General features: G+C 44.2%; 1 protein-coding gene across 1 annotated transcript in view; it reads right to left on the reverse strand.

The window, feature by feature from the left end:
- Positions 1-27,768, reverse strand: part of ADAMTS7 (ADAM metallopeptidase with thrombospondin type 1 motif 7) — a 168,690-nt gene that overhangs the window by 21,156 nt on the left and 119,766 nt on the right. Inside the window, exons 16-22 of the mRNA XM_074232515.1 lie at positions 23,438-23,579; positions 10,631-10,757; positions 9,120-9,333; positions 4,338-6,140; positions 2,002-2,154; positions 1,437-1,610; positions 416-562 (exon numbers count right to left, since the gene is read on the reverse strand). Coding sequence (XP_074088616.1) covers positions 416-562; positions 1,437-1,610; positions 2,002-2,154; positions 4,338-6,140; positions 9,120-9,333; positions 10,631-10,757; positions 23,438-23,579 — 2,760 coding nt within the window. The remainder of the gene's footprint in view (positions 1-415; positions 563-1,436; positions 1,611-2,001; positions 2,155-4,337; positions 6,141-9,119; positions 9,334-10,630; positions 10,758-23,437; positions 23,580-27,768) is intronic.

Genomic DNA, 27,768 nt, shown 5'->3' on the forward strand with positions numbered 1-27,768 from the left:
TAATAATAATAACAAAGCTATAATAATAATAATAGCTTTATGAATATTTACTCATTTGACCCTCCCAACAATCCTGGAGATTCAACCTCAGATCTCTGCTGGTGCCCTATCCAACAGGCTTCACTGTTGGGTGAGTGCCAATGAGTGCCACTGTACTGAGTGACTGGAGGCTCCATAGCTGAGGCAGTTCCATAGAAGTTAGAGCTGGAAGAGCTCTTAGCATTCCCTAACCCAATGCCTTCATTTTACAGATGAACAAACTAATACACAGAGATGTTCATTGAGGTCACATCATCAGTAAATGAAAGCATTTGACTGCAGGGGTGTTGATTCTAGTCCTAGAAGGAAAAGCTACACTTCTATGTTCTTTAGGGGCTTATTTTTGAAAGAAATTTGGGGCTCCCTCTTGGCTCACCTGTCCCCAGGGCCCCACCACCCACTTGGTACATGGGTGAGTGTTGCAGGGCCTGGTGGTGTTGGGTCGCATCATCTCCTCACAACGCCCAAATTCCGGGCAGGTCACCAGGCGTTCTTGTTCTCCTCCTCCACAGGACTCAGAGCACTGAAGGAGAAATGGAAGCCCCCCCCCCCAGGTCTCCCTGTTAGGACTCAGGGATACTGAGGCCCTAAGGGCATAGGGTGGCAGCAAGAGGGACTGACTGATGGTCTGGTTTTCTGAGTAAAGTCTGGAGAAACCCAAGTTCAGGCTGAGATCTCTTGGAGAAGGGCTTGGACAGGTCCTGCATCCATCCTCTCTCGGCCCCACCTCCCACAACACACTTGAGCCTGAAAACCATCTCACTTCTTGTCAGTGGGTCAGATATTCTAAGTAAGGGAAGCTGGGTATAGGGAAGAATATCCCATGTGGATTCAGGGGGCTCTTTTGGTTTGAGGGAGAGAAATTCTGGAGTTAAGGCTAGTTTTAAGCAAAAGTGGAGTAGGCATTATCCACTGGAGGTGATTAGAGAGGCATCAGGAAGATATCCCTATCTCTAAATAGTCTCTTCCCTCTGATACCAAGCAAAGAGTTTTGAATTTAATCATTTGAAAGTCATTTCTTTGGCTTAACAGACTCCTTTGAGCTTGTACAACCTAGCCCCTTCCAATTGCTCATCATTCTTCCAGGGATTACATCTAGTCTCTACTGCGTTGGAGTAAATAAGTTGGGGAGAGGAGTTTTGTCTCTCAAATGAAGGAACTTATTGAGGGTTCTGGACCCCAAATGGAATGGATAGGCCAGTGGGAGCTTCCAAATAGAAGGAAAGGGGCACTTTAGCAGAAGATGAGAAGTGAAGAGGCTGCTCAAGACCCAGTCTGGAGGCAGGGGCTATGCTGTTCAGGTGTCTGAGAGACTGGGAGAGTAGGGACCCACAACAAAGGGGTGGCAGATGAGGCAGAGCTGAACTTCACCTGCCATTCCCTCATCACACCCTTACCTCTCTCCAGGATGATGTGTACCAGTCGAGGCAGGGGTCCACATGGCAGGACAGCTGGCCCAGAGGTTTGAAAAGGCCAGGCTGACAGTGGAATGGGCGGAGGAGCCGATGGTCCCGGGTGTCCACACAGTGTACATCCCGAAACCTATAACCACCACCACAGTTCCGGGAGCACTGGGGGGAGGAAGGAAGAAAGGGAGATGTGTCATTGACAGCAGGAGGGGATGGGAGCCACCCCTAGATCATCCAAATCCAGTGCTCTTTCCATTGCCTCCATGGACTGCCTCTATGATGGGGAGAGCAAGAATGGGCCCTTTTACTCTAGGTTTAGGACTGGGTCCATCAGATATTCTTCACTTCCTTTCCCCAATAGCCCCAGAGACCCATGGGAATAACTATGATCTATTCCTTTGGCCTTGGATCTATCCTCTAGGCCTTTGCCCTAAATCCAAGGCAATCCAATTTCCCCATGGGGGAAAACTACTTTCCAGAGACCAGGGTCAAGTCAAAGATGGTTCCCATGAGGCTCCAGTGGTTGGTGCAGAAGGTGAGACAGCCTCTTTACCTTGCTCCAGTTCCCCACACGCCATGTTGAGCAGGGTCTCAAGTAGCAGCGACGGGCAGGCACTGGCTTATTGGCGGTTATACAATCTTCCTCCCGACCTGTACTGCAGTACACGGACCTCCAGATGGCTCCCAGGCCACAGGTGGTGGAACACTGTGGGAGGGAGGAGAATGAGATTGGTACTCTTCAGCGACCCAGCAGCACCCACAGGCACATGGGTCAACATCCTCAGGGCTAAAAGAATGAGCTATTATATATGACTGGTTCAGGCATAAGGGCTGGGATTGGAATTACCAATTGGAATTACCAATAATAATCATTATTTTTCTATGAATGTTCTAAAGCCCTACTTCTATCACATGAGTTTTTTTGATCACCCTTGCCCTATCTATTACTACAAACTCTTTGAGGGCAGGGATTATGTGCCTAAATTTAACAAAAAAATTAATGGCAGAGAGGATCGGATGCAGAGATAATCAACTGTGCTAAGTACTTGTGGAATGAATGAGTGAGTGGTGGGCAAAGTATGAAGGAAAGTATCTCAGGTTAATGAGGTAGGGTCTGGCGGTCATGTCCTGAGCTGATTGTCCTCTGCCTTCTCTGAACTGACCCCCAGTTCTCTGCCAAAGGAACAAATGTAGCACCATCAAATTCTCATCTCACCTTGAGAAGAGCATGGGGATTAGAAGATTCATGTTCAAATCTCAGCTCTGGAACCACCTTTGTGGCTGTAAGCCTGAACCTTTCTATCTGAAAAATGGACCTTTTAAGAAGACCCAGTTTTTTGGATGTGGAAAAGGGGAAAAGAGAGAGAGGAAGGGGAGAAGAATACAGCCTGAGCTTGTCATGACCATGAGACACTGAGGCCTTTTTCAAATTCCAATTATCTATACTATTAGCTGGGCACAGGGCCTAGAGAAAGAGAAGGGAGAATGAAGGTTGAAGGCTGGGTAAATGCTCTGTCTGCTGTCTTCTTTGAATGGAATTATCAGTTGCTCAATTAGATAATACTGACGGATGGGTGCTATTCAGAACAAGGGAGACCATCCCTGTCTTTCTTCCTCTTTAGCCCTAACACTGTTCCAGTCAGATCCTCTTTGGGACAGCCCCCCCTCGGGTGCCGTATGACTCTGACAAGGTATTTGCGGCAAGCCCAGAGAAGTAGAATGGTAAGAAATCATGCCTTAAGAGAATAAAACATATTGCACTTGAAGCAAAGACGACTTGGGAAAAGAGGAAAACCTTTTCAAGGATTAGAAAACCATGCAAGAGGGATTAGTCTTGTTCTTCTTGGCCTCAGCTAGCAGAACTAGGACCAACGGGAAATGGGGAGGAGCGAAACAGGGAGGCCAATTTTGGCCTGATTCAACAAAAACATTTCAGACAACAGACTTTTCCAGAGATGAAATGAGTTGTCTTCTCAAGTTGTAAGCTCTGGACTAGCAGAAGCAGTTAAACAGAGATTTCTCATAGGAGCTTGTATAGAAGGGATTTACTCTACCATGGGAAACTGGAGGAGAGGTGTTTAAGACATTTTCTTCTTTTTTGTTGCTTCAGGAGCAATCCAGAGATGTAGGTTTCTGTCTTAAGCCCAACTTACCTTCACGGTCTCGAACTGGGTTCCTTCTTTTTGTGGGTTCCTGGGCTCTGACATGCCTGCATGACCTTGGACCTAACCTATTGCTTCACACCCCAGAGAAGAAGGGGGGCTGGGAGCAGGGAAGTAGATCATTTCATCAACTCCCCTGGATTAGCACCTTTAGTGTTTCTAATCTTGCAGATGACCTGGGGTTTGGGCTAGGTGCTCTGTCTCCTGGCTCTGCCCTTGGGCTCACTAACAGCTCAATCCAGTGAAGCTAGAAATATGAACTTTGTCATTTCCAACAGAGCCCCAGTGGCAGTATCTTCTAAATCTCCATCATTCAAATTCACAAACAAATAATCCAAAGGATGATTTTTTTACAGATATGAATTACCCAAAGATGATATCTACTAGGAATAACACCATGAGCCTACCTGATATATACACTTTTAGGCTTTTTCAAAATGCTCGTTGGCATTAATAATGGTAACAATGATGATGATAATTATAGCTTTACACAGATTGTCTCATTTGATCCTCACAAACACCATGGAAACAGTTGCATCAATTGTACCCAGGGAGGTCAGTGTCAGACGTAGGTTTTAAACTCACATTGTTCTAATTTCTTGTTTAGTGCCCTAACCACCAGACCATGTTGCCAAAATATAAATAAAAGCAGACTTTTCTCCTCTGGTACCTGGAAGGGCCAAGGAGAGTCATGGGCCTCAGAGGAGACATTCTAATCAGTACTCACCTCACTCCAATCTCCAACCTCCCAGCTGGCTCCCCCAGGGACTTCAGGGGCAGCTAATGTTCCCTGGGGAGGCTCCTCAGTACCAACTGGCTCAATGTCGGCCGGACTCTGGAATTTATTCTTGAGGTCTCCACCATCATGAGCAATGTTATTTGCGTCGTCTGGTTGGGGACCCATGGGGTGGCTGGGGGGAGATAAGAAGTCTGGGGAGTGGGATACCCTGATTTCATTGGACAAATTCTCTGACCCTGGACTGGGGGTCAGTGCAGAGGAGAGGGAATGGTCATCCCAAGGCATGACTACTGGACCAGCCAGGTCATTGGGATCAGAAGTCACTGGCACAACTGGGGTCTGGAAATCCCACTGGGTCAGATCTTGGACTGGGAGGTCTGTATTCTTTGGTCCTGGGACACTAGACATGGTGGGAGGGGATAAAGAGGTTGCTAGTGGGAAGAATCTGTCTGGTTTAGTCTCAGAAGGGTCAGGGGAAGAGGTAGACCTCCAGGTTCCCTTAGTGGGGAAGATCTCATTGTCTCTCAGTCTGTGGTCACTTGAGTTCCATGACCTTTCAATAGAATCAGTATCTTTGGGAATGATAACTTCTGTCTTTGGAGCACTTGAGGGAACAGTAGAAAGGAATGATCCCAGGCTAGTAGTTTGGGGAGATGGGAGACCCAGATTCAACTCATGGGAAAAGAGAGGGGATATAGGGGTTGTTCTACTATCCCCTGAGGTTGCTATCTCCCCAAGGAACTTTTTGCTGTCATCATCAGATACCCCATCCAGGCCTTCCCTGAGTAATTTGTCATGGTCTTTCTCGGAGACCCTGGTGGGCACATATATATCACTGTCATCCTTGCCACCAAGAACTCCAGGCCTCTGAGGGTTGGTATTTTCTCCTAGGGCTTCTTCTTTGCTTTTACTGGTGTTGATTTTCTCACTGTCTATCTCATCAGGTATCATTGGGGTTGAGGTGGGTAAGGAAGGTGAGAGAGGATAGGAAGCTGAGAATGCTGGGTCTTCTTTAGAGATATCATCTGTCAAGGGGCCTTCTGGGGCATTATCTAGGAAGAGATTAGAGTAGCTATTTGTAGAACTTGGCTGAGGGCCTGGGAAATCTTCTGGAAGAACCACTGCTCCTTTCTGTCCCTGACTGGGATTGAAAGGTATCAAAGTGGGGGTGGCAGTAGAAGGGAGAAGTTCAGTTGTGAAGCCCACAGACCGTTGATCATCACTCTCCATGGCTTCTTCCTGAGCTGGGATGGGTTGGGTCGTGTAGCTCTCTGAAACCTCCTGGTCCTCACCCTCTGAGCTAGGTGGGGCAGCTAATGGTGTTTCATCAGATGTTCCTCCACCCTCGGGTTCTTCATCAGGACCCCCATATATTTTCTCACTTGACTTGTCCCGATCCTCAAAGGGGTTGTTGGAGAGATCCTCATGAAAGTTGATAAAGTTGTAATCATAGTAGAAATCGTCCACAAAGATGTTGCCTTTCTTGTCACTGGGTGAGAAGTCATCCTCGGTGATGACATTGGAATCTTGGGGGCCAGGGGCACCAGGCCCAGGCAGTTCGAATGGAGGAATGTGGTTACTGGGAATAAACTCGATCTCATTGAAGAGCTCTCTGCTCGAGGAACCGCTCCCTGACCACTCTGGGATGGGCTTCTCAGGCATCCAAGGACATGGTGGCAAGGAACAGGCTGTTTCTGAGATAGGCTTCTGGGTGGCATCACATGGGGCTCCAGTGTCATTGGTGCAGGAGACCGACCGGCTGTGTGTACCTGTCCCACAGCTCACAGAACACTAGTAGAAAGAGGAGAATAGAATTTAGAAACTGGTGAGGCATCTGGTCATACACTCTCCTATGTTCTCATTAAATCTTGAAAAAGGATCATCCATTAAATACCAGGGGCATTACAGTTTCCTTCATCCCCAATAGGAGATACCCCCCAGTTTGAGGACAAGATCAGAACAGATCAATTTCTGAAATGACAAAGTTAAGACAAATCCACATGAAGTTCATGAGATTGGCCAACAGAAGAGATGTCTTCTCTGTTGAGGATTTCATAGGTTTAGGGAAGAAGGGATCTCAGAGACCTTTACCCCATTCCCCATTTTGCAGATGAGGAAACAGACCCACAAAGGAGAAATAACTTGACCAAGATCACCCAGTTACTAAAATCACAGAGCTGGGTTTGAACCCAGATCCACTAACTTCTGACCCAGTTCTCTTCCTTAGCCTAAAAGATGGTTTCTAAATGGGATTGTTGAATCATGGGATTTCTATGTCCTCTAAACCTTATCAGAACTGGAATCCCCACTACAAATTCTAGAGTAGGAAATATTGTTCATCTCAGACTTTCTGGAGATGACATCAGACCACAATATGACCAATGGGAACCTCATCCCAAGGATTCCATCAGCAATTCTCTTATAAAATCAGGTGTTTGGGGGTTAGAATTAGGGGACTGACAAAAGATGCTGGGAAAGGGAAGGCCAAGACTGAAGGATATGCCCATATGTCCTTAGCACTGTCCATAGCCCTGGGGAAAGATAGGATCAATGACCAAATCAGGTGATACCAACATGAATTTCCCTACAGTGGAGAAAAGTGAGGTTCCAGTGTCTCTTTACTTGTGTTCAAAGCACATTATACATTTCAGAAATGATTATTGATAATAGTTCACATTTATAGAATTCTATAAGTTTATCTCACTTGACTCCCAGTGAGACCCTCACAATCCTATTATCATCTCTATTTTATAAATGAGAAACTAAGACTTATCAAAGGTAAAGACTTGCCCAGGGTCATACTACCAGTAAATGTCTGACTCAGGATTTGAATTTAGATCTTCCTGATTCCAAGCAGTCAGCACTCTATCCCCTGTATGACCTAGTGGGTATTGGATGGAGTTCTTTAGGGTAATAAATCACTGTTGTGTGCCTTGGTTTCCTCATATGTTAAAAGGGGATAATATAGACCTTATATACCCCAAGATTATTATGTAGATAAAATGAGATCAAATTTGTAAAGCACCTTATAAACTTAAAGTGCTATATTAATGGTGATTATAAGTGTTTGGTAAAATGAGAGGGTTGAATTGGAACAGGAGTTCCTAAAATTTCTTTGTTTCATGAGCCATTTGGACAATCTGGTGAAACCTTTGCCTGTAGACCTTTCTCAGGATAATGTTTTTTTTAGGTGACTGAGTTCAAATCTGACCCAAGATTTGACCAAGCCATTTAACCAGGGGAAGTTATTTCATTTCTATCTACCTCAGTTTTCTCAACTGTAAAAAGGAGATAATAACCTTTACCTCCCAGGGTTGTTGTAAGGATGAAATGAGGTATTGGTAAATGCTTAGCATGGTACATGGGTCATAGGAGATACCTAATAAAAGCTCTTTCCCTTCCCCTTGGGAACCCCCTGAAATCTGTCCATTGGGATCTGTGGACCTAGGTTAAGAATCCCTTGACTAGAAGATATCCAAGATACTTTTCAGTTCAGAATCAATGATTCTATGGCCTGTTATTCAAACAAATATACTTCTCACTGAGTCACCTCAATTCTGTCTTGGATGGAGAGGTGATGTAAATAATATGCAAATAAAACAACCCCATATCTCTCTGGATTAAGAGAAGAAGCTGTCATCTGGAATGTCAATTAGTGAGGATGTAGCCACCTTGGTCTGAGTCTAATGACCTCTGATGGATCTGATTAAACTGAGTTCCTGAGGACTGCAGAGCTGAGGGGTAGAGCTGGCCTCAGGCCAAGGCCTTGGTCAGCAGACTGAACACCAAAGGACAAATACCTTGGATGACCTGGTGAAAAGCTTAAACACAAGCCCTTAGGAATATCTTTTATTGTTTTTTCCCCTTCATCTCAATCACTGCCATTTCCCAAGTCTTGTAATGAAGATATCAGATTAAACCAAACAAGGCTGCCTGTTGACTGACTGTATCTAACAGCCTGTATGTCTCATACAGGGACTGTCATCTGCCAACATCTTGGGATGTAACTAAGTGGTGTCATCCAAGGCCTGGAGCCCCTGAACTCCCTGCCATCAACCACCAACTCCTTGGTACCTACAGAAGGAAGATCACTACTATCAATGAACCTAGTAGTCTAGAAGCTTTAGCACATAATAAGCTCTCTGTAAATGTTATCAGATATGATTATTCCTAGAAGGCTGGGTGTCGACCTATGATTGGACACATTTGTACCTCCTACTCCACTCATCCCAGGGATTCAGCTGCCATCTTCTAGGGCCAAATTCCCTCTCTGCTGATCCCCTTCCTTGAACTCAGCTTAATTCTACCCCAGAAAAGAGATGAACGTGGACATTTCTGGCTCTAAAGGATTGGGATGGAAGGCTTTACCCAATACAAAATTCTATGTGGACAGGACTGATACAAGCCAGTGCAGAGCTCTGGACAAGTCACTGACTCTCTCTGGGTCTCAGTTTCCTCATTTAAAAAAGGAGGGGGGGATTGGATGGACACCTAAAGTCCCTTATATTTCCGAATCTATGACTCTGTCTCCATCATCACATCACATTAATATTAACTGAAGATTTGAAAAGTACTTTTTTTTTTCAAAAAAACCTGTGAGAAAAGTGATATGAGATACAGTTGAGACCCAAAGCACTCCCTCAGACTCCAAGTCATTCTTTCTAATATACGTACCACTCGGGTGGGGGGCGGGGAGCTGGATTGGATCCTGTTTGTGAGGCCCTGACTCCTCTCCAAAGCTACCCTCACTGTTCAGGCCTTCTGACTCACCTCTGACCAGTTGCCCACTTCCCAGGAGGCTGGACAGAGGGTATCTTCATTACAGGCCATGGTGACTTCTGGCTTGGGCATGGGCTGGCAGTCCTCAGGGCGAAGGGCCCTCTGCTCATCCAATCCAACACTCTGGATGCAGAGGACGGTCCTCAGGGCCAAGCCACCAGGTCCACACGTTCTACTGCAGCTCTGCCATTCTCCAAACCACCACCTGGAGGTGAGAAGGGACCCAGGGCAGGGGGAGAGGAGGGAAAGCTCAAGTCTGAAATGATCAGCAGGAAACCTTCAGATTTCCTGTCACCTCACCTCAAGATTATTTCCCACCACCATTCTCTACTTGCTCACTTTCTTTTCCTATTCTCATCCCCATTTTACAAAGTTATTTCTAAATAATTGGAGCTATTATATGATTTACCCATAGTTGTGAAACAAATTATTGGCAAGGGCAAGACTTCAACCTGCTCTCTTCTCCCTCTTCCATCTTTGTTCTCGTTCTCTCTCTCTCTCTCTCTCTCTCTCTCTCTCTCTCTCTCTCTCTCTCTCTCTTTCATTTTCTACCTCTCCCATTTCCTTTTTCTCTCTCTCATTTTCTTGTCTCTCATTTTTCCTCCCTCATCTTCTCTCCATCTCTCTCATTTGCTCTTCTCTTTCCTCCCTCCCTATCTCTCTCCTTCCCATCTTTTCCCCATGTCTCTCTTTCTCTCCTCTCTACCATCTTTTTCCATATCCCTTCTCTCTTGTTCTTTCTCCCTCTCCATCTTCTCTTCTCTCTCTCATTCTCTCATCTACAATCCTCTCCCCATTCTCTCTCTCTCTCTCTCTCTCTCTCTCTCTCTCTCTCTCTCTCTCTGCAGGGTAACCAATGGTATAAGTAAAAAAGGAAGGAAAATCAACATACTTTCCTTCTGTACTTGGTACCAGTTAAACTGGTCTTTCTTGATCTCACTTTGTACTCTCCTGTTTACTTGCCTTTTCTCCATTTCACCCCCCATGCCAGAAATGTATTCACCCCAGCTTCAATGATTAAATTCTCTCTCTTTTATCTGGACTCCATCTCCTCTATGTGGTCTTCCTTCATTCTCCCACTTCAGCTGTAAGCAACCTCTCCCATAGCCCTCTTCTTGCGGCATACCTCCCTCTTCCTTGAATCCCAGTTATCTTCCCCCCACCCCAAGATCAGGACCTGTCATCAATCTCTCTGTATTTCCTCCAGGGTCTAGTCAAGCACCCTGAATAAGAGCATAATGTTAAATGGAATAGAAATTTTACAAAGGTAGAGTAATCTATATAGAAACCTAAAGAGGTGTTACTAGATGGGACCTGTTAGAATGGTCAGAAGCAAAGGGAAGGGCCCTTTCTAGGTCTCAGAATCACAGAATTCAAAGTGTTGAAAGAAACCTCAGGGGCCAATTCACCCCCCACCCCGCCACCATCAGAGAACTGGCAAATGGCACCCCTGAGTGTTGGGAAGATAAGGCAGGAAAGGAGTGGGAGAGGGGAGGCATCACCTGGCTGGGCAAGGCTCCTGGCTACAGTTCTTCTGTCTGTCATCTGGCCTGGTCAGGGCATCACAATGCCTCTCCTCCACAAGGCCTGCTATCTTCTCCACGCAGTGTACGGCCTGTCTCTGCACCCCTAAGTGAGGACACACTATGTGTGGATGGATGTTGCATAAGCTGAGCCTTCTTTCCCCCAGGCTAACCATCCCCCTCTGCCAGGGTCTCTCAAGGTCTTTCTGTGGCTCCATTTCTTCTGCAAGAGGCCTTTCCAAGTATCCTTCTCACATCCCATCTACCCACCTCACTCCTAGAGACTTCATATTGAGATTAGCTCCCATCAACTCAGTAGAGATTTCTTTTCTTTTTTTTAGGTTTTTGGCAAGGCAAATAGGGTTAAGTGACTTGCCCAAGGTCACACACAAGTGTCTGAGGCCGGATTTGAACTCAGGTACTCCTGACTCCAGGGCTGGTGCTCTATCCACTGTGCCACCCCTCAATAGATATTTTGATGAACATAGTCGTTTGTTGTAATTTTTCCCCATTAATCTGATTGCTCCTTGAGGGGAAGGTCTGTTTTTTAATTTTTTTTTGTATCTCTAGCAATTAGCATGGTACCCACACATAAGTTCTTTTTATTTAAATATTCAAATATTTTATTTTCCCAATTACCTGTAAAACAATTTTAATATTCTTTCAAATTTTGAGTTTCAAATCCTTCCCTTCATTCCTCTCTACTCTGATTGAGAAGGCAAACAATTGGCAGATTATACACGTGGCACCTAGGTTCTTAATAGATTTTCAGTGACTAATTGACTGGCTGCCATGGCACTCTATTGTTCAGTCCACCATCCACTCAACTGACAAAACGGAAGCTCTTTGCAATGTTGCCATCCTACTCAATAAACTCCAATATCTTCCCAAATGGATGATCCTCTGCTCATCGTTTAAAGTCCGTCATAACCTGCCCCTGACATTCCCAATCTTCTTATACTTTCCTCTCTTCTCTGTGGATTATTTATTTTTCATTTATAATGTTTGAATTCAATTTTAAATGATTAGAGTTTGCTTGCATCCAGAATGTCATCTGACATCAGTATCTCTAGAAATGTTGAAATGGCTACAAAGAATTTTGGTTCCTCCTGGGTTCTGGATCCACCCAAAGAATTCTTGTTTTGGATCTACCCAAGTTCGTGTTATGTGTTTCTCTCCATATGATTCATGTGTGACTCGTGGGCAAATGCCTACGCCAAAATTCTTTACCAGTGTAAACTTTCCAGAACCTGGGTGAGGGAGTCATTCTTTCTTTCTGTCCCTCTCTCTCAATCAAATGATCTAATTCATTTCTTTCTAAAACTATTTCCAGTTTTTGGAATTTTTTCTTAAGAACAACCCATCCTCTTCTCCCCTATATACTCTGTGATCCAGTGACACTGATCTCCTGACTGTTCTGCCAGCAAGACCCTCTATCTCTTGGCTCTGGGTATTTCCTCTGCCTGTCCCTCATCCCTGGGAATGTTGTCCTTCATCTGCCTCCTTCAAATCTCATTTAAAATCCCACCTTCTATGAGAAGCTTTTCCCCACCCCTCTTTTTTTTTAAGTTTTTGCAAGGCAATGGGGTTCAGTGGCTTGCCCAAGGTCACACAGCTAGGTCATTATTAAGTGTCTGAGGCCAAATTTGAACTCAGGTACTCCTGATTCCAGGGCCAGTGCTCTATCCAGTGCACCATCTAGTTGCCCCTCCCCATAATTCTTGTGCCTTCCCTCTGTTGATTACCTCCCATTTAGCCCATCTATAGCTTATGTGAATACAGTTATTTACATGCTGTCTTCTCCATTAGATTGTGAGCTCCTTGAGGGCAAGAACTGTTTTTTTAACCTTTCCATGTATTACCAGCACTTAACATAGTGTAGGCAATTAATCAATGCTTTCTTTCTGACTGGTTGAGCTGGAAGGCTATCCCCATAGCCCTCTGTTCTTTTCCATGTGAACTGTTTGTTCTTAGGTAATTGATTCTTTTGACCATATAAGAAGAGTTTTACATTTATCCTGATCACATTTCGTCGTATTATCAGCCCACTGTTCTATCATGCTTTGATCTTTTAAAATTAAAAATTTGTACGCAAAAAAACTCCAAACTCACTTTTACACAGTTTTTCCATATCAATCTCAACCAGTTTGGCAAATCCTTATGGAATTGTATTCTGTGGGCATTGTCTATGAGGGGATGACTATCTTGGAGAGGGAGATAAGGGAAACAGGATGTTTTTGTCTCACTCATGAGTAACTGCCCAATTCAAGATAAGAAAGATATAGATAGACAGACTTACACATATATATTTAGGTACATACATGAGAGATAGCTGATGCAGAGAAACAGATGGATGGATACATACATATATATATATGATAAATAGAAAGTTGAGATAGATACATATATAGGGAGATGATACATGCAGTAGACAAAGAAGAAAAGAAAGGGGAAAAGAGAAAAGGAAAAAAGAAAGGAAGGAAGGAAGGAAGGAAGGAAGGAAGGAAGGAAGGAAGGAAGGAAGGAAGGAAGGAAGGAAGGAAGGAAACTTTTAATATGCTCGGTTTGCTCTATAGTCAATGTCTTTTTACTGACCCCTGAGGGAGTGGTGGTTCATAGGCTTCACCAGATAGTCCAAGGGGTCCATGACCCAAATAAAAGTTAAGATGCCCTGGTCTAAGAGCCTTGATTCTTCTTTCTTGTCTTCTGTTCAAGCAGGTCAAGCTTTTTTTTTTTTCCTTTCCCATTCTTACTTCAGGTTTCATTGGGTAAGACCTTGAAAATTCCAGAGTTCCCTCCCTGGCCACCAACTTCAGTACTTGGGGGCCCAGGGGCTGGGTCTTTCAGGGGAAAAGTGACTTCTTTGTATCCTTCTTAGGAGAAGGGAATCTGAAATTTGATCTCTGGGCAGGGGCAAGAGAGCGGGAATGGGAGGGTAGGGAAAGACCCTTGGTATGTGGTCCTCATTCACAACCTTAACCTGTGGTGCCCAGAAATGAATGTGATACTCTTGGCTAGGTTGGTGGAACGAGAGAAGCTCATCTCTAATCCTGGAAGCTGCACCTCTCCATACAGCCTCAGATCAAAATAGAGGAGAAGGGTGAGAAAAAAGAATAGGAGCATGAAATGTCAGTGAGTAATCTAGATGATAGAGTTTAGACCTAAAAGGGGAGGAAACTGAGACCCCAAAAGATTAAAACCACAAAGTTAACACAATAATAGATAACATTTTCTTTTTTAGATTATACATGCACAATCATGTTAAAGATATTTCCATATTAATCATGTTGTGAAAGAAAAATCAGAATAAAAGGAACAAACCAAGAGAAAGAAAAAAATGATAGAAACCCATTCCACATTGGCCAAGGTCAAACATGAAAGATTTAGATTCTGGGTTCAATTAGATGGAAATTTGACAGGGAAAAGTTCAGTCTTGAATCCCAAAAACCAAATTTTCAAGTAGGAAATGGGGGAGGGGAGATTGGGAAGCTATCTTGAAAATAAATCTGGGGGTCTTTGTGGACTACAAACTCAGTAGGAATCAGCAACATTTTAGGTAATCCAAAAAAGTGAATTTGATCTTGGGTTGCATAGAGAGGTGCAGCTCTCAGGAAAAAGGAGGTGAGCACCTCTCTGTCCCCCCCTTGCCAGGAGTATCAATCACATTCATGTCTCAGCACCACAGGATAAAAGTATTAGGTGGTAAAGCTGAAGGGAATCCAGAGGAGAGAAACCAGAATGGCAAAGGGTCACATCATATAAGGATCACCTGAGGGACCTGGAGATGCTTATCCTGGAGGACATGGGGAGGAGGGAACATGCTAGAGGCAGCTAGATGGTTCAATGGAGAGAATGTCTGACTTGGGATGAAGAAAACCCAAGTTCAAATCTGGCCTCAAATACATGCCAGCTGTGTGATCCTGGGTACATTATTTAACTTCTTTGTGCCTCAGTTTCCCCATCTGAAAAATGGGAATAATATTAGAATCACCCACCTTCCAGGGTTGCTGTGAGGATCAAATGAGATGAATTTTATAAAGCTTTTAGCACACAGTAAGTTCTTAATAAATCCTTCTTTGTTTCTTCTTTGCACCTCAGCTTCCCCATTTATAAATTGGGAATTAAAAATAACACCTTCCTTCCAGGGATGTTGTGAGAATCAAATGAGATGGCTGTAACTGTGCTCAGTGAAAGTGCTTGGCACTTAAAAGCTTAATAAATCTTCCTTCTTGCTTCTTTGTGTCTCAGTTTCCCCATCAGAAAGATAAAGATAATAACAGTTGTGAGGATCACATGAGATAACACATGTAAAGACTTTTCAAACCTTAAAGAGATATAGAAATGTCAGCTATTATTATTCTGATAGTTATCTTCAAGTATTTGAACAGCTGTTCTTTTGGGAGGGGAGGATAGACTTGTTCTATGTGACCCCAGAGGGTAGAACCCAAAGGTGCAAGTTCCAAAGAGGCAGATTCAGGTGGGTGATCAGGAAAAGATTCCTATAAGCAGAATGGCTTGCCTCTCGATGTGAAGAGTTCCCCATGATAAAGGGTCTTCAACTAAAGGTCAGACAACCATGATCAGGGAAGTTAGGGAAAGAAGACTTGTTCAGGTAGGTGAAGAGGCTTCTAGAGGGCTGTCAAGATCCATTCAACTCCCCAATTTCAGTTATTTTGGAACAGAGATCAGCTGTGTGCCAGAAAGGATGGGGGACTAGATAATAGCTAATAATTTTGATGTTGTTCAGTCATTTTTTTCATTTGTATTCAACTATTCATGATTCCATTTGAGCATTTCTTTGGCAGAGAAATTGGAGTGGTTTGCCATTTTCTTCTATGGGTCATTTGACAGATGAGGAAACTGAGGTAAACAGGGTGAAGTGACTTACCCACAGTCACACAGCTAGCAAGTGTCTGAGATTGGATTTAAGCTGAGTGCTTAATTAGTGCTTGCCGATTCATTGATTTATTTTGGCCACAATCAAAATGGGACAGTGCTTTGAAGATCTACAGAATGTGCCACTACCAGGAATGAATGAACGAATGAATGAGTGAATGAATGAATTTAAAAACATTTACTAGGTACCTACTTGGAGTAGGTACTTGGACAAAGTGCTGTGTTAGTAGATTCTGCCTACACCTATCATGCCTATGGCTTTGTCAGACTAAGGATTTCTCTTCAGTCTTGGCCTCTGCCTTCAAAGAAATGGTTTCTTCTATAAAAAAGAACCTCCAATGCTTATATCAAGATGAAATCTACCCCACACCCTCCTCTCATACCCAGAACTGCTCTCTAGGTTAATAAAGAACAAATTCCCCATATGGGTTCTTTAAATACTCAAGGCAACTTTTCATGTCTTCCTTGAGTCACCTTCCATTTCCCAGTCTCCAATTCCTTCCCTGTCTTTGTCCTTCCAGTTGCCCTCCATAATAACCCACAGAGGACCTTTCACCATGTTGGTTTGATGTAACTGGGGGATGGGGTGATTTCTGCAGAGACCATGGAGGATAGCTGCGCTTACACCATGGAGCTGTAGTTTCCATCCTGGCCCAGTCTTAGAAATACTTCATCCAGGGCCTCAGAGAGTCTGACCTCTTCACTGGGCCCTTCCTGTGCCCCTGATTTCTTCCTGATGCTGACCTCAACTCCAACACCATCCTCCCCGGGTGACTTTCTCCCAAAACTGTTGGGTTGCTGTACTACAATGGTTTGGATTTGTTGCTCTATTGACCTTTCTCCTAAGAGGGACTGTTTAAATAGGAAGCATCTGCTCAAAGACTCAAAAGTCCCATTAGGACCCAGTTTCTATAATTGGCCTGTTGTTCTTTTTCACCTAGGGAAATACTCAGGATGACCAACGCTATTTCCTTTCAATTATAAACAGCTGAAAGATTTCTATAGTTTCAACAGGGTGGTGGGGGCCTTGGGTTCGAATCCCAGCTCTTTCACTTCCTACCTGGGTGACCTGGCAGGTCATTTCCCCTCCTCTGGATCTGTTTCCTTTTCTGTAAAATGAAGAGGTTGAACTCAATGGACACCATGGACTCCTAGCCAAACACACAGAGGTAAACACTCACTGCCCACATATTAATCACCCTTACGGCTTATGCCACCCTCCCAGCTGGATACTGATGGCTGAACAGATGGCCATAGCAGCTGAAAGATTTCTTTATTTCATTTTGACTCAGGTTTGGACAGTTCATAAACATTTTTCAGACCTCCAGTTACTGGGCTTGGACAGGAAGTCCTGAGAGGTTTCTGATACTCAACTAAGATGGCAAATTTCCAGATCCAGGCCCTCCTGGCTGACTTGGTGTAATCCCACTCGTGTACAGTCTTCGTTGAAAGGAACCATAGAGACTGTAAGAAACCCAGACTATGGGAACAAAAATCGTAGCATGTTGGTGTTCTGACAGCTTTTCTTGACTCTTTCCTACCTTTAACCCTCCTCCCCAACCAGGGGACTGTCTTGTCAACCCAAACTCCCCAACATCTCTCCCATCTCACTAGTCTCCTCTCTCCATGACCACTGCCTTAGTTCAGACTCTCATTTGGATTATTACAAGAGCCTCCGAGTTGATCTCCTTGCCTCTAATCTTTTTCTCCGACGCGTCCCTCACAGAGCTACCAAATTGATATTCCTAAATACAGATCTGAGCATGTCCTTGTCCTCAAATGACTCCCTACTGCCTCTGAGATAAAATACAAAATCTGCTGCCTAACTTGTAAAACCCTTCACAATCTGGATCCCACCAACCTTTCTGGTTCTATTTCATAAAGCTTCCCTTCACTTAGTCTCCTTACTGGTCAAACTGGCCTGCTAGGTGCTTTCCCTGCTCACCTTCAGGCAGTGAGTCTAACAGGTAGAACACAGGACCTGGATTCAGGAAGACCTGAAATTAATTTGTGAACCAGACACTGACTTGTTATAGAATCCCCTGCAAGTCGCTTAACTTGGCTGCCTCAGTTTTCTCATTTGTAAAAATAGGGGTAATAATAACATCTACCTCCCGGGGTGGTTATGAGGCTCAAATGAGATAGAATATGTAAAGTCCTCTCTAAACCTTAAAGTGCTCAATAAAATTTTTTTAATATAAAGTAATACTTCCTTCCCCCCAATATTTAAGCATTTAATGAATTAATTAAAAGTTATGATTCTTGATTAAACAAGGCAGGCGTTTTGAATTGAATCCTAATGAATTGAAGAGGGCCTTGCCCACAAGGGCAAAGGTACTCATCTGTGAAGCAGCTAGTTGGAGTTATGGGTGGATGAAGTCTATGACCAGGGCTCAGAGACCATTTGGAGATTATCTTGGTCTTATCAATGCAAGGAAACAAAGAGCCCCTAACAATAATTAGAGATAGAAAAGTATTCATGCCTGCATTTCTAAGGTAGGCAGTATGCTAAGTCAGGAGACCGAGTCCCACTGGGTCTATTTCTGGCCCCCTTATGATAACATTGAATCTAATGAATATACAAATCTGTTTCCACTTTTGGAATGAAAATAAGTGGCCTAGACAGCTCTGAATAGAACTCTCCAGAAGGGGAGCTCTCAGTGGAGAAACAGAGAAATGGAACTTTGTCCTTATCTGGACACAGCCCAGAAGACACTGAGAGTAATAGTTCACATTCATATGGAACTTTTCTTTTTAGTCATTTCATTTAATTATTTGATTCTGTCTCTGGTGCCTGAGACAGGGACTAATGGTAAGGTAAACTTTTGTTGTTCAGTCACATCTGACTCTTTGTGATTCCTTTTGAGGTTTTCTTGACAAAGCAACTGGAGTAGTTTGAGATTCCCTTCTCCGGCTCATTTTGTAGATGAGGAAACAGAGGCAAACAGAGTTAAGTGACTTATCCAAGGTCACCCAGCTACAAAGTATTTGAGGTCACATTTGAACTCAGGAATATGAGACTTCCTGACCCCAGCCCCAATAGTTCCTTGCTAGGTGCCCACAATGGTATACTACTCATACACACACACACACACACACACACAGAGAGAGAGAGAGAGAGAGAGAGAGAGAGAGATCTTTGAAGTCTACAAAGTACAGTGTATATATATCTCATTTGATTATCACAATAACTCTGAGAGGCAAGTACACCTATTATCCCCATTCTGTAGATGAAAAAACAGACAGACACAGGTGAAGTGACTTGCCCAAAATCATAAAAAGTTGAATTTGAATTCAGGTTTCTAATTACAGGTAGTATTCTATCTGTTGTTTTTTTGTCCTTTGTTCTCAAAGAGGACCATGACATCAAGGAGCTGATGCCATGAGAGAAAAGTGAATTGGATTTAAGTGAGAAAGGGCTGTGAAAAGTCGCCAGCCTCACTTTCTCCTCTAGAGTCATCTGGGTCCAGTTGCAAGGTATCAATCAAGATGGGAGATGACCCAAGATCAGTGGGAGACCCTGACACAACCTAATAGTCTACTATAGATATTACAGCTATTATTCCTAGTTTATAGTTGCATGACTTGTCCAAGGTCACACAGCTGATGTCAGAAGCAGGATTCAGAGTCCATGTCCAGGACCCTTTCTCTTATCTATGGTCCCTTCATTCCAGAAGCATTTGTTAAGCACCTACTGATACTTGGCTAGGCGAGGAAAGTACAAAGACAATAAGAAAATAGTTCCTGCCCTCAAAGTACTTATATTCTATTAAGTGGAAACAAGGCAGGACACAGACCTGGAGCTGGAAGGAAATTTAAAGTTCATCTAATTTAATCCCCTTGTTTTATAGCTGAGGAATCTAAGGCATAGCAAAGTTACAAGCTTTCTCTAAGCTCACAGAATCAACCATTCAAAAAGCATATATTAGGTACCAGTCATATGGCAATTCCATGCAAACAACCCATTTGTCTCTGCTGATGAGGAGAATAGAATTTCTTTTTTGTGGGTTCCTCCACCCTTTGAAGGAAGAAATGACCACGATGACAAGTCCTCAAATGATAAACCATTTTGCTTTGGCAGAGAGAGAACTCAAGCACATATTCTGATAAGCCCCCAGGCTTCTCTCTGACCCCAATACATCTATAACACATCTCTATTCTAGGCTTGTGACTTTTTTCCCCCAAACTGCTCATCCATTTCCTCTTTCTGGCCAGGTGGTCTGTAGCATATTCTGATAACAAGAGCACTTCTTGGTTTTGCCTCTGCTGAGAGTCAGACAATGGTTTCTGCTTTGCATTTCTTCCCTCTGCTTGGCTGGACTTCCTCACATGAGCATTTCTTAATATATAATGCCCTCCTTACATTTCACCTCACCACTGATAACAAATGTTGCCTATGCACCCATTGAGTATGTAAAATCTGATTCTACTTTTAGCATGAAAATAAACTGTTAGACAGATATGAACAGCTAGATTTTATTGGAATAAATCAGAGATACATCCTATGGATAGGTGGATTGATTTTATCCTACCAAGTCTCAGTGATACTGATGAGGTCAAATTTGCTTCTCCTTGTTTTTAGGACCTCTCAGTTTGCCTTGCTTATCACCTGGATGTGACATGTTTGGGTACCTAAATTTGAACAAAGGGTTTATTGCTGGGTGTCTCCCTTGGATTTCATTGCCCACAAATTTATGAATATTGGGAAACTAGTGGTACAATGGATAGAGTGCTGGGTCTGGAGTCAGGAAGACTTGTGTTCCAATCCAGACTCAGACACTTACTATACTGTTTGCCTCAATTTCTTCATCTGTAAAAATGAACTGGAGATTGAGATGGCAAATCCCTCCAGTATCTTTGCCATCCCCTCCTCTCTCTCATTCTCTCTCTCTCTCTCTCTCTCTCTCTCTCTCTCTCTCTCTCTCTCTCTCTCTGCCCTCACCTCACCTCTTTTTCTCTCCTTACCTACTAAGCTTCTTTCATAGTTCCAATTTTCAGGAGTTAATGTGAATATTGGGTGTCCCTTACAGCAGTGTGTTTGTGGCAAGGCAGTTAGAATGCTCTCCCTGTAACCCCCTATGATTGTCATCCAGATACCTCATAATTATTTGTTACAGGCCTGGGCCTCAGCATTGAGTTAGGCCAAAGCTCCTCCATGACCATCAGACTCACTTGGCTCCAGGCTGGCTGCTACTCAGGCCAAAGCTCTTGGGAGGTGTCTGTAATTTTTCACATGTCAACAACCCTTAACCCCCCACACACACATGGCCCCACCCCGCATTGGCCTCTTGCTGGGATGTGGAAAACTGGAATGGCCAGCTGGGCTACTGAAATGGGACATGAGGCAGCTGGAGACTCAGGGATCATGAGGAGAAGACTTGGTCCTAAAACAGAGCAGCAGATTAGGAAAAAGGAGAAACAAAGTCAGGGACCCGGATGCAGAGTAGAGTTAGAGCAAAGCTTCTTAAGCCAAACTAGACTGCAAAGGAATCCTGGGAAGTTGTGAGGATTCAGCATCATGGATGAAGAGTCTGGAAAAAGAAGGAAGCCGGGGACCAAAGGAGAAAGATGCAGAGAAGTGGAGGAGGATGAGGTGATGTTTTAAAGGGATAAATTCTAAGAAATTAGAACTCTTGGTCATACAAGTTTTGTAGATGGGAAAAATTGCCACCAACCAACAGCAGTCCAGAAACCCTGAGATGGGCAACACCAGCTGCTCTCAAACTTTCTCAACCAACAAGCATTTATTAATCACCTGCTACTATATGGTGATGGCACTGTTTTAGGTTACAGAGAAACAAAGACAAAAATGGAGGTTGCTGGTCTAGGAAGCTTCCGTTCTTGAGCATGGGGTTGGGATGGTCAAGACTAACCATCCTCATGTTCGCAATCATACAAATACTTCACACTTCCTGAAGCCTGGGGGAGATGTGGGGAAAGATGGCACACTAGGTTTAGAAGGTGGGACTTTGGGTCTCTATCATTCTAGAAAGCCTTCTGTGGTGAACCCGTATGCATCTCTGCTAGGATCCAAACTTCCTCCTCTTCACCTTTCTCACCGTTTCTTACTTGTCCTTCAAAGCCCCTCTCAAAACTCCATGATTCACCTCAGTCATCACAGCATCATGACATTAAATCTAGAGGACCTTAGACATTCTGTCTATACCTTTCATTTTATAGATGAAGAAATGAACACCAAGAGATTTAGTGACTTGTCCAAGGTCACACAGGCATTACTAGGAAAGTTGGAACTTGAACCAATCAATGAACAATTATGAAGTGTCTGCTATGGACCTGGCACTACGCTAACCACTAGGATACAAAACAGAGGAAACAATCCATAGTCTCTAGGAGAGAATGCATTCAGACGCCGAGAGCTGGACCAGGAAGGAATGTGAGAAGTAATTTGGGCCAATTCTATCATTCACAGATGAAGAAATGAAGGCCACGCGGAGGAGTGATTTGACCAAGGTTACACAGGGTATACACTGAAGAGTTGAGATTTGAACCCAGGAACCAACTAGCATCTATTAAGAACTTTCTATGTGTAGGGGGGCAGCTAGGTGAATAGAGCACTGGTCCTGTGCTCAGGAGGACATGAGTTCAAATCCAGCCTCAGCCACTTGGCACGTACTAGTTGTGTGACCTTGGGCAAGTCACTTAAAACCTGAATACTTCACAAAAAAACAAATTAGTCTTCCCCCACCTAAAAAAAGAACTTACTATGTGCCTATGTTTATGGACTAGATGAAAGATACAATAATGATGATAATAAAGCTATAGACATACTTTGAGAATTGCAAAGAACTTTCCATACATAATCTCATTCGATCATCACAACAATGCAGGGAAGTAGGTGTTATTCTTATCCTCATTGTACAAATGAGGAAACTGAGGTAAGAGAGTTTATAGTTTAGTAAGTGTCTGAGGCAGTATGTGAATCCAATAGCTAGCCACACCTAGCCATCTACAGAGAAGTCTGTACTATTGTAGGGCTTTCATTATTGAGAGAAGGCAATATTTATATCACTAAACTCAATAGACTTTCCGAGATGCCATGTTAAAAAATTCCCTGAAAAGCTTCTCTGAATTGGGTGGTGTGAGCAGTCCTCAGGGTTGACCCATGGCTTTCTTGGGAATCAGTCCAGCTAGCTCAAGGTTCAGAGATTAGGGCTGAGGAGGAGCCAAATGAACCCAGTAGCTCCAAGGAAGGCAGCATCCACGCTCTCCTCTCTCTTCCTGAACTTGGCCCAGAATCCTTGGGGCAGAAAGTTCCTGCTTTGGAAATTCTCCACCGCTGCCTCTAGAGAGATAGCCCATCACAGGCACACTTCCCCCAGCTGACTTAGGGACTGAGCTTAAGAGGTCTCACACACACGCACACACACACACACACACACACACACACACACACACACACACACATGCACACACACACAGAGCTTTCAAACATACTATCTATGCAGCTGGTTGACACAATTATTTATCATTCTCCATCCAGAAGGCCCATTTATCCCTCTCCTTCCTTGTTCTTTGTCCTTTGGGGACTCTGGTGATGGTTACTCTTGCTCAATATTTTTGTAAATCATCTAGAAATGTGAGTGTTTATATTCAAGGAACCTTCATTTGAAGATGAGGAGGTAGCAAGTGACATGAAGTCATAAGGATGGCTTGGAATCAGAATCGAATCCTGACTCTGTGTGACTTGGGGCAAGCCAAGCTGACCTCTCAGGGGTCAGACTGTCTTCATCTGTAAAATAAGAGGGGGTTGGGACCCCCTGCTCTCCCCTGTTATCTAGCATATCCCTCTACCCTTAGTTCTGACCCCAATAATCTCAGGATGATGAGGATCTGCCCTGTGCTCTCCTTGCCCCAGGCCCAGCATCTTACCTGTGCCACAAGTCACGGAACATTTGGTCCAGGATCCATATCTCCAAGAGAACTCAGGAGGCTGGATCTCATTCTCACTGTCTGCCTCCCTCTGGATGGTGTACTGATAGCGTACACCAGGATTGCTCTCTTGGAACAGCAGCTAGAAGGGGAAACCAAGGCAGAGGTGAGCGTGCTTGTCTACTGGTGCCCAATGATTATGATGGTATGGGGACCTGAAGCCACCCTCCAACAGGACCCTGTCCTCCGACTCTGGAATGTTTCCTAATGGCTCTATAACCACAGGCTATGAGCAGAGCCTGCTTGGCTAGGTCCAACAACTGAAACACCTCATTAGCAAGTTGGGGGTTTCCTCTCCCTTCCCCTTTTCACCTCCAGGTCCTGGCCTCATCAACCCGCACCTGGATCACTGCCATAGCCTCTCAGTCAGCTGGCGTCCTCAGACTCCAATATGTCCTCTAGGTCACTGACTGTGACTTTGGAGTGCGGGTCCAGAGTAAGGGCGTTCCCCCTCACAAGAGAACTATTGCAGTATAATGACCAGGGTGTCAGACTTGAAGAAAGGAAACAAAGGTTTGAATTCCACCTCAGTCACTTACTAGCTGTGTGACTATGGGCAAGTCATATAACCTCTGTCTGCCTCAGTTTCCTCAATTGTAAAACAGAGATAATAATAATACACATATTGTCTTCTTCAGAGAGTTATAGTGAGCCTCAAATAAGAGAATGTATTCGAAACAACCTGTAAACCCTAAAAGACTCCACAAATACCAGCTATTATCAGTAGAGGCTCTTCTGGCTGGACAGCCAATCCTTGCCTTAGAGAATCTTTCACTTCTTTCCTGATCCTACCAATTGCTAAGACCTCCCCTCCCCCCCCCCCAGCCTCCCTTACTATCTCACATCTGGTTTGTATTTATCCTGTCTATACACAACAGACGGACAAGTTATTCCCTCCTCTTGAGGGAAGGGGCTGTTCTTTGTCTTTTTACCTCCTGGTCTTAGCTCAGTGTCTAGGAACATGGTAGTTCTCCCCAGAACCAATGAATCAGCAGTGGCCCGCCATCCATTGTTTACTGTTGTTTGTCCTTTTCTAAAAGAGGACCAATGACATCAGAAAGGTGATGCCTCCACTTGTAAGTGAATTGGATTTAAGTGACGGAGGACTGTGCAAAGTCACCAGCCTCATTTTCTCTTCCAGAGTCATCTGGCAAGATATGGATCAGGATGACTGGAGATGCCTGGAGAATCAGTGGACATGAAGATAAGAGGTTGTGGATTTGAATGGAAAGTTAATAGTAGCTCCCTTTCTGCTGTCAGTGAGTATGGGGACACCTTACTGGGATTAGAAAGCTGGTCCAACCTTCTCATTGTGTAGTTAAGGGCACCAGCCCAGAGAGATAAAGGCCATTAGTAGGTAGACCATGGGACCTGGAGTCAGGAAACCCTGAGTTCAAATCTAGCCTCAGACACTTATTAGCTATGACCTTGGACTCCCAGCTGAGTTTCCTGTAAAATGAGGGATTGGGGGAGATAACATCTAAGGTCCTTGTGATCCTTCCACCTTTCAACAAATTCTTCGTTTTTTCAGGATTTTTTAATCTGTGAAATAATGTGGCAGCCCTTGATGATCTCTAAGGTCCCTTCAAGCTCCAATGTTCATTGCATCTGTGTCAATAAGTTTGGGAAAGGGAACCCAGGGCTAAAGGAAAAGGGCTAAATCCCAGCACTTCTGCCCACCCACATAGCCTGCACTATTGAGAATAACTTTCTGGTGGCCCAGCTTCCCCTGGAGAAGGTGTCCTGGGAGGGCAGTGTAGAAACAAGGCAGCATAACACCCAGATGAAAACTTCTGGGAATACAGCTGAGGCTAGAGCATGACCTTTATGTCCCCAGGGAACTCAGGGAGGGACAGGTCAACTCTATGGCCAATGGAGAAGAATTAGACACAAGAACTGGCCTGGACCAAGTTCCTTTCACAGACCTTACCACCCTTCACAGAATCCTAGAAGGTGGAAAATAGAAGAATGGCAGAGATGGCCCAAGGGCAGGAGGATCTAGAGAGTTCAATCCCTTGTCTTTCTTTCCTGTTTGACTTTGATCAAGATGAAACTTCTCCGAGAAGACTTGGTTTTCTTATCCAGTCAATGATGGACCATGAGGCCCAGTCCAACTCTAAAGCTACCATCATAGTCCAACTCCACCATTTTGAAGGAGAGAAAATAGCTTTAAGAGGGCATCACATGTCACCCAGTAAATGAATGGCATGTTTAGCAGAAGACCCTTAGTTCTCAGGCTAATGCTCTTTCCTCCAAATGGACTACCTTCAGAAGGAGACCTGAGTTAGCCCTTCCAGACTTGGGTCCAGGAAAAGCTTTCCACAAAGTGGGGCCTGGTTACCAGAAGAGCATCAGAATAGGCACCGGCCCAATGCTTACGAGTTGCTGCCTGAATGGGGCACCCAGACCCTTGTCCTTGTTCGCTAGTCTTCTTGGGTTCTGCCACCATGTCTGTCTGAGAAATTTATTCATTCATTCAAATGAGATATATATTTCTATGTGTGCCTATAACCATATGTATGGATATATATCTATATATGTATAAAACATGTGGATATGTGATATTTGTGTCTATAATATATATTCACACCTTTGTTTACTTGTTCATGTATTATTTATTTGCTCCTTGATTTATTTATTCATTCCAGACACTATTCTAGGGTGCTGGGAACCCAAAGTCAAAGACAAAGAGGTCTTGGCCCTGGGGGAAATCATTCTATTGGATTTGGAGATGACTTTGGCCTGGCAGGATTTGTTTTCTATTTTTCTGGGGAGATTCTATCTCCTATAGAGGGCAGGCAGGGCTTCCCTTGGCCCTCAAGCTGAACCAAAGGTGCTTTTGGAAAGAGTAAAGGAAAGTAAATTCATTACAAGCCGCAAGACAACCCTGGGGTGGGTGGAGAGAGTTCCAAGAGATGATTCAATCTGGGTCTTCTTTGTGGGCCTGTGAAATGAGGCTCTCTGGGCCCAATTTATGACTTTCCCAAGTTTCTTGCAGTCAAAGCCTGGGAGGCCTGAACTGGCAAAGGATTTGGTATCTCATGAACCCATAATGAGGCTTTTTTTCCTGCAGCGTAGGGTAGGTTGGAAGGCGTGAGTTCTCGCTTCCATTTTACATATAAGGAAACTGAGGCCAATCACACAGCTAACTCAGGCCAGGACTCCTGACAAGTCCACCTCCCCATTACACCACGAGAATTTTGTTATAAGATTTTCATGCATTGAAAATCTGACATTCTTGTACTCTGAAGTTCATTTATCTTGCCATATTTCCTTTTTTTAAAGAATCACCTTCTGCCTTAGGGGCTGTCGGAGCTTAGAGCAGGAAGTACTGCTTCATCTGGACCCAGCACCCTCTCACTCTGAGGGTAGGTGGAGTCTGCTGGAACCAGGGGACACTCTGGAGGAGCAGGAACCCCAGTATCTTTGGGGTGTTGACCAGGAAAGGCTAGGAACAGGACAGAATTCCCATAGCCAACCTTGGGACCTTGCACTTGGTAGGTGCTTAAGAAATGTGTATTGATTTAGTGTTTTGAACATTGTAGGTCCTTAAAGATTGTTGATTGACTATAAAAATGGGGAAAATCTCCAGGGGAGACAGATATAGCCAGTACCCTGGCTCCAAGCTCTATTTCCAGAATTGTCCCCCCAGGACTCCCTCTAACTCCTACTATGTTTCCAGTCAAATTGGTCTACCTGCCACTCCATCCAGTCTTCCACTTCCATGCCTTTGTCCAGGGTGTTCTCCCTCCCTGGAAGGCTGTCCCTTCTTACCTCCAACTCATACAGACTCCATGTAAGATTTCTCTCCTCATGTCACCTCCTGAACTTCCCCCTAAGTATTGGCCCTCCCTCTCTCCCCAATCCTAAATTACTTGGTACATATTTTGTAGGGTTTTGTATACATGTAGTCTCTCCCTGAGGACAGGAACTGTTTGTCTGTCTCTGTTTTCCCAGAACTGAGCAGAGCAGCTCCTGGCTCAGAGGAGACCCTGAAGAATCAGGATACTGGAGGGCAAAGAATCATAAGAAATGTGAAGGACTGGGGCGGCTAGGTGGTGCAGTGGATAGAGCACCGGCCCTGGAGTCAGGAGGACCTGAGTTTAAATCCGGTCTCAGACAATAATCACCTAGCCATGTGGCCTTGGGCAAGCCACTTAACCCCATTTGCCTTGAAAAAACTAAAAAAAAAAATTATGAAGGACAGCACAATGCTATCAGAAAGAATGGTAAGTGAATCTTCACTACATCCCGCCAGGAAATGAGCATGA

The sequence above is a fragment of the Macrotis lagotis genome, chromosome 4 (genome assembly GCF_037893015.1).
Source record: "Macrotis lagotis isolate mMagLag1 chromosome 4, bilby.v1.9.chrom.fasta, whole genome shotgun sequence".
Taxonomy (NCBI): Eukaryota; Metazoa; Chordata; class Mammalia; order Peramelemorphia; family Peramelidae; genus Macrotis; species Macrotis lagotis.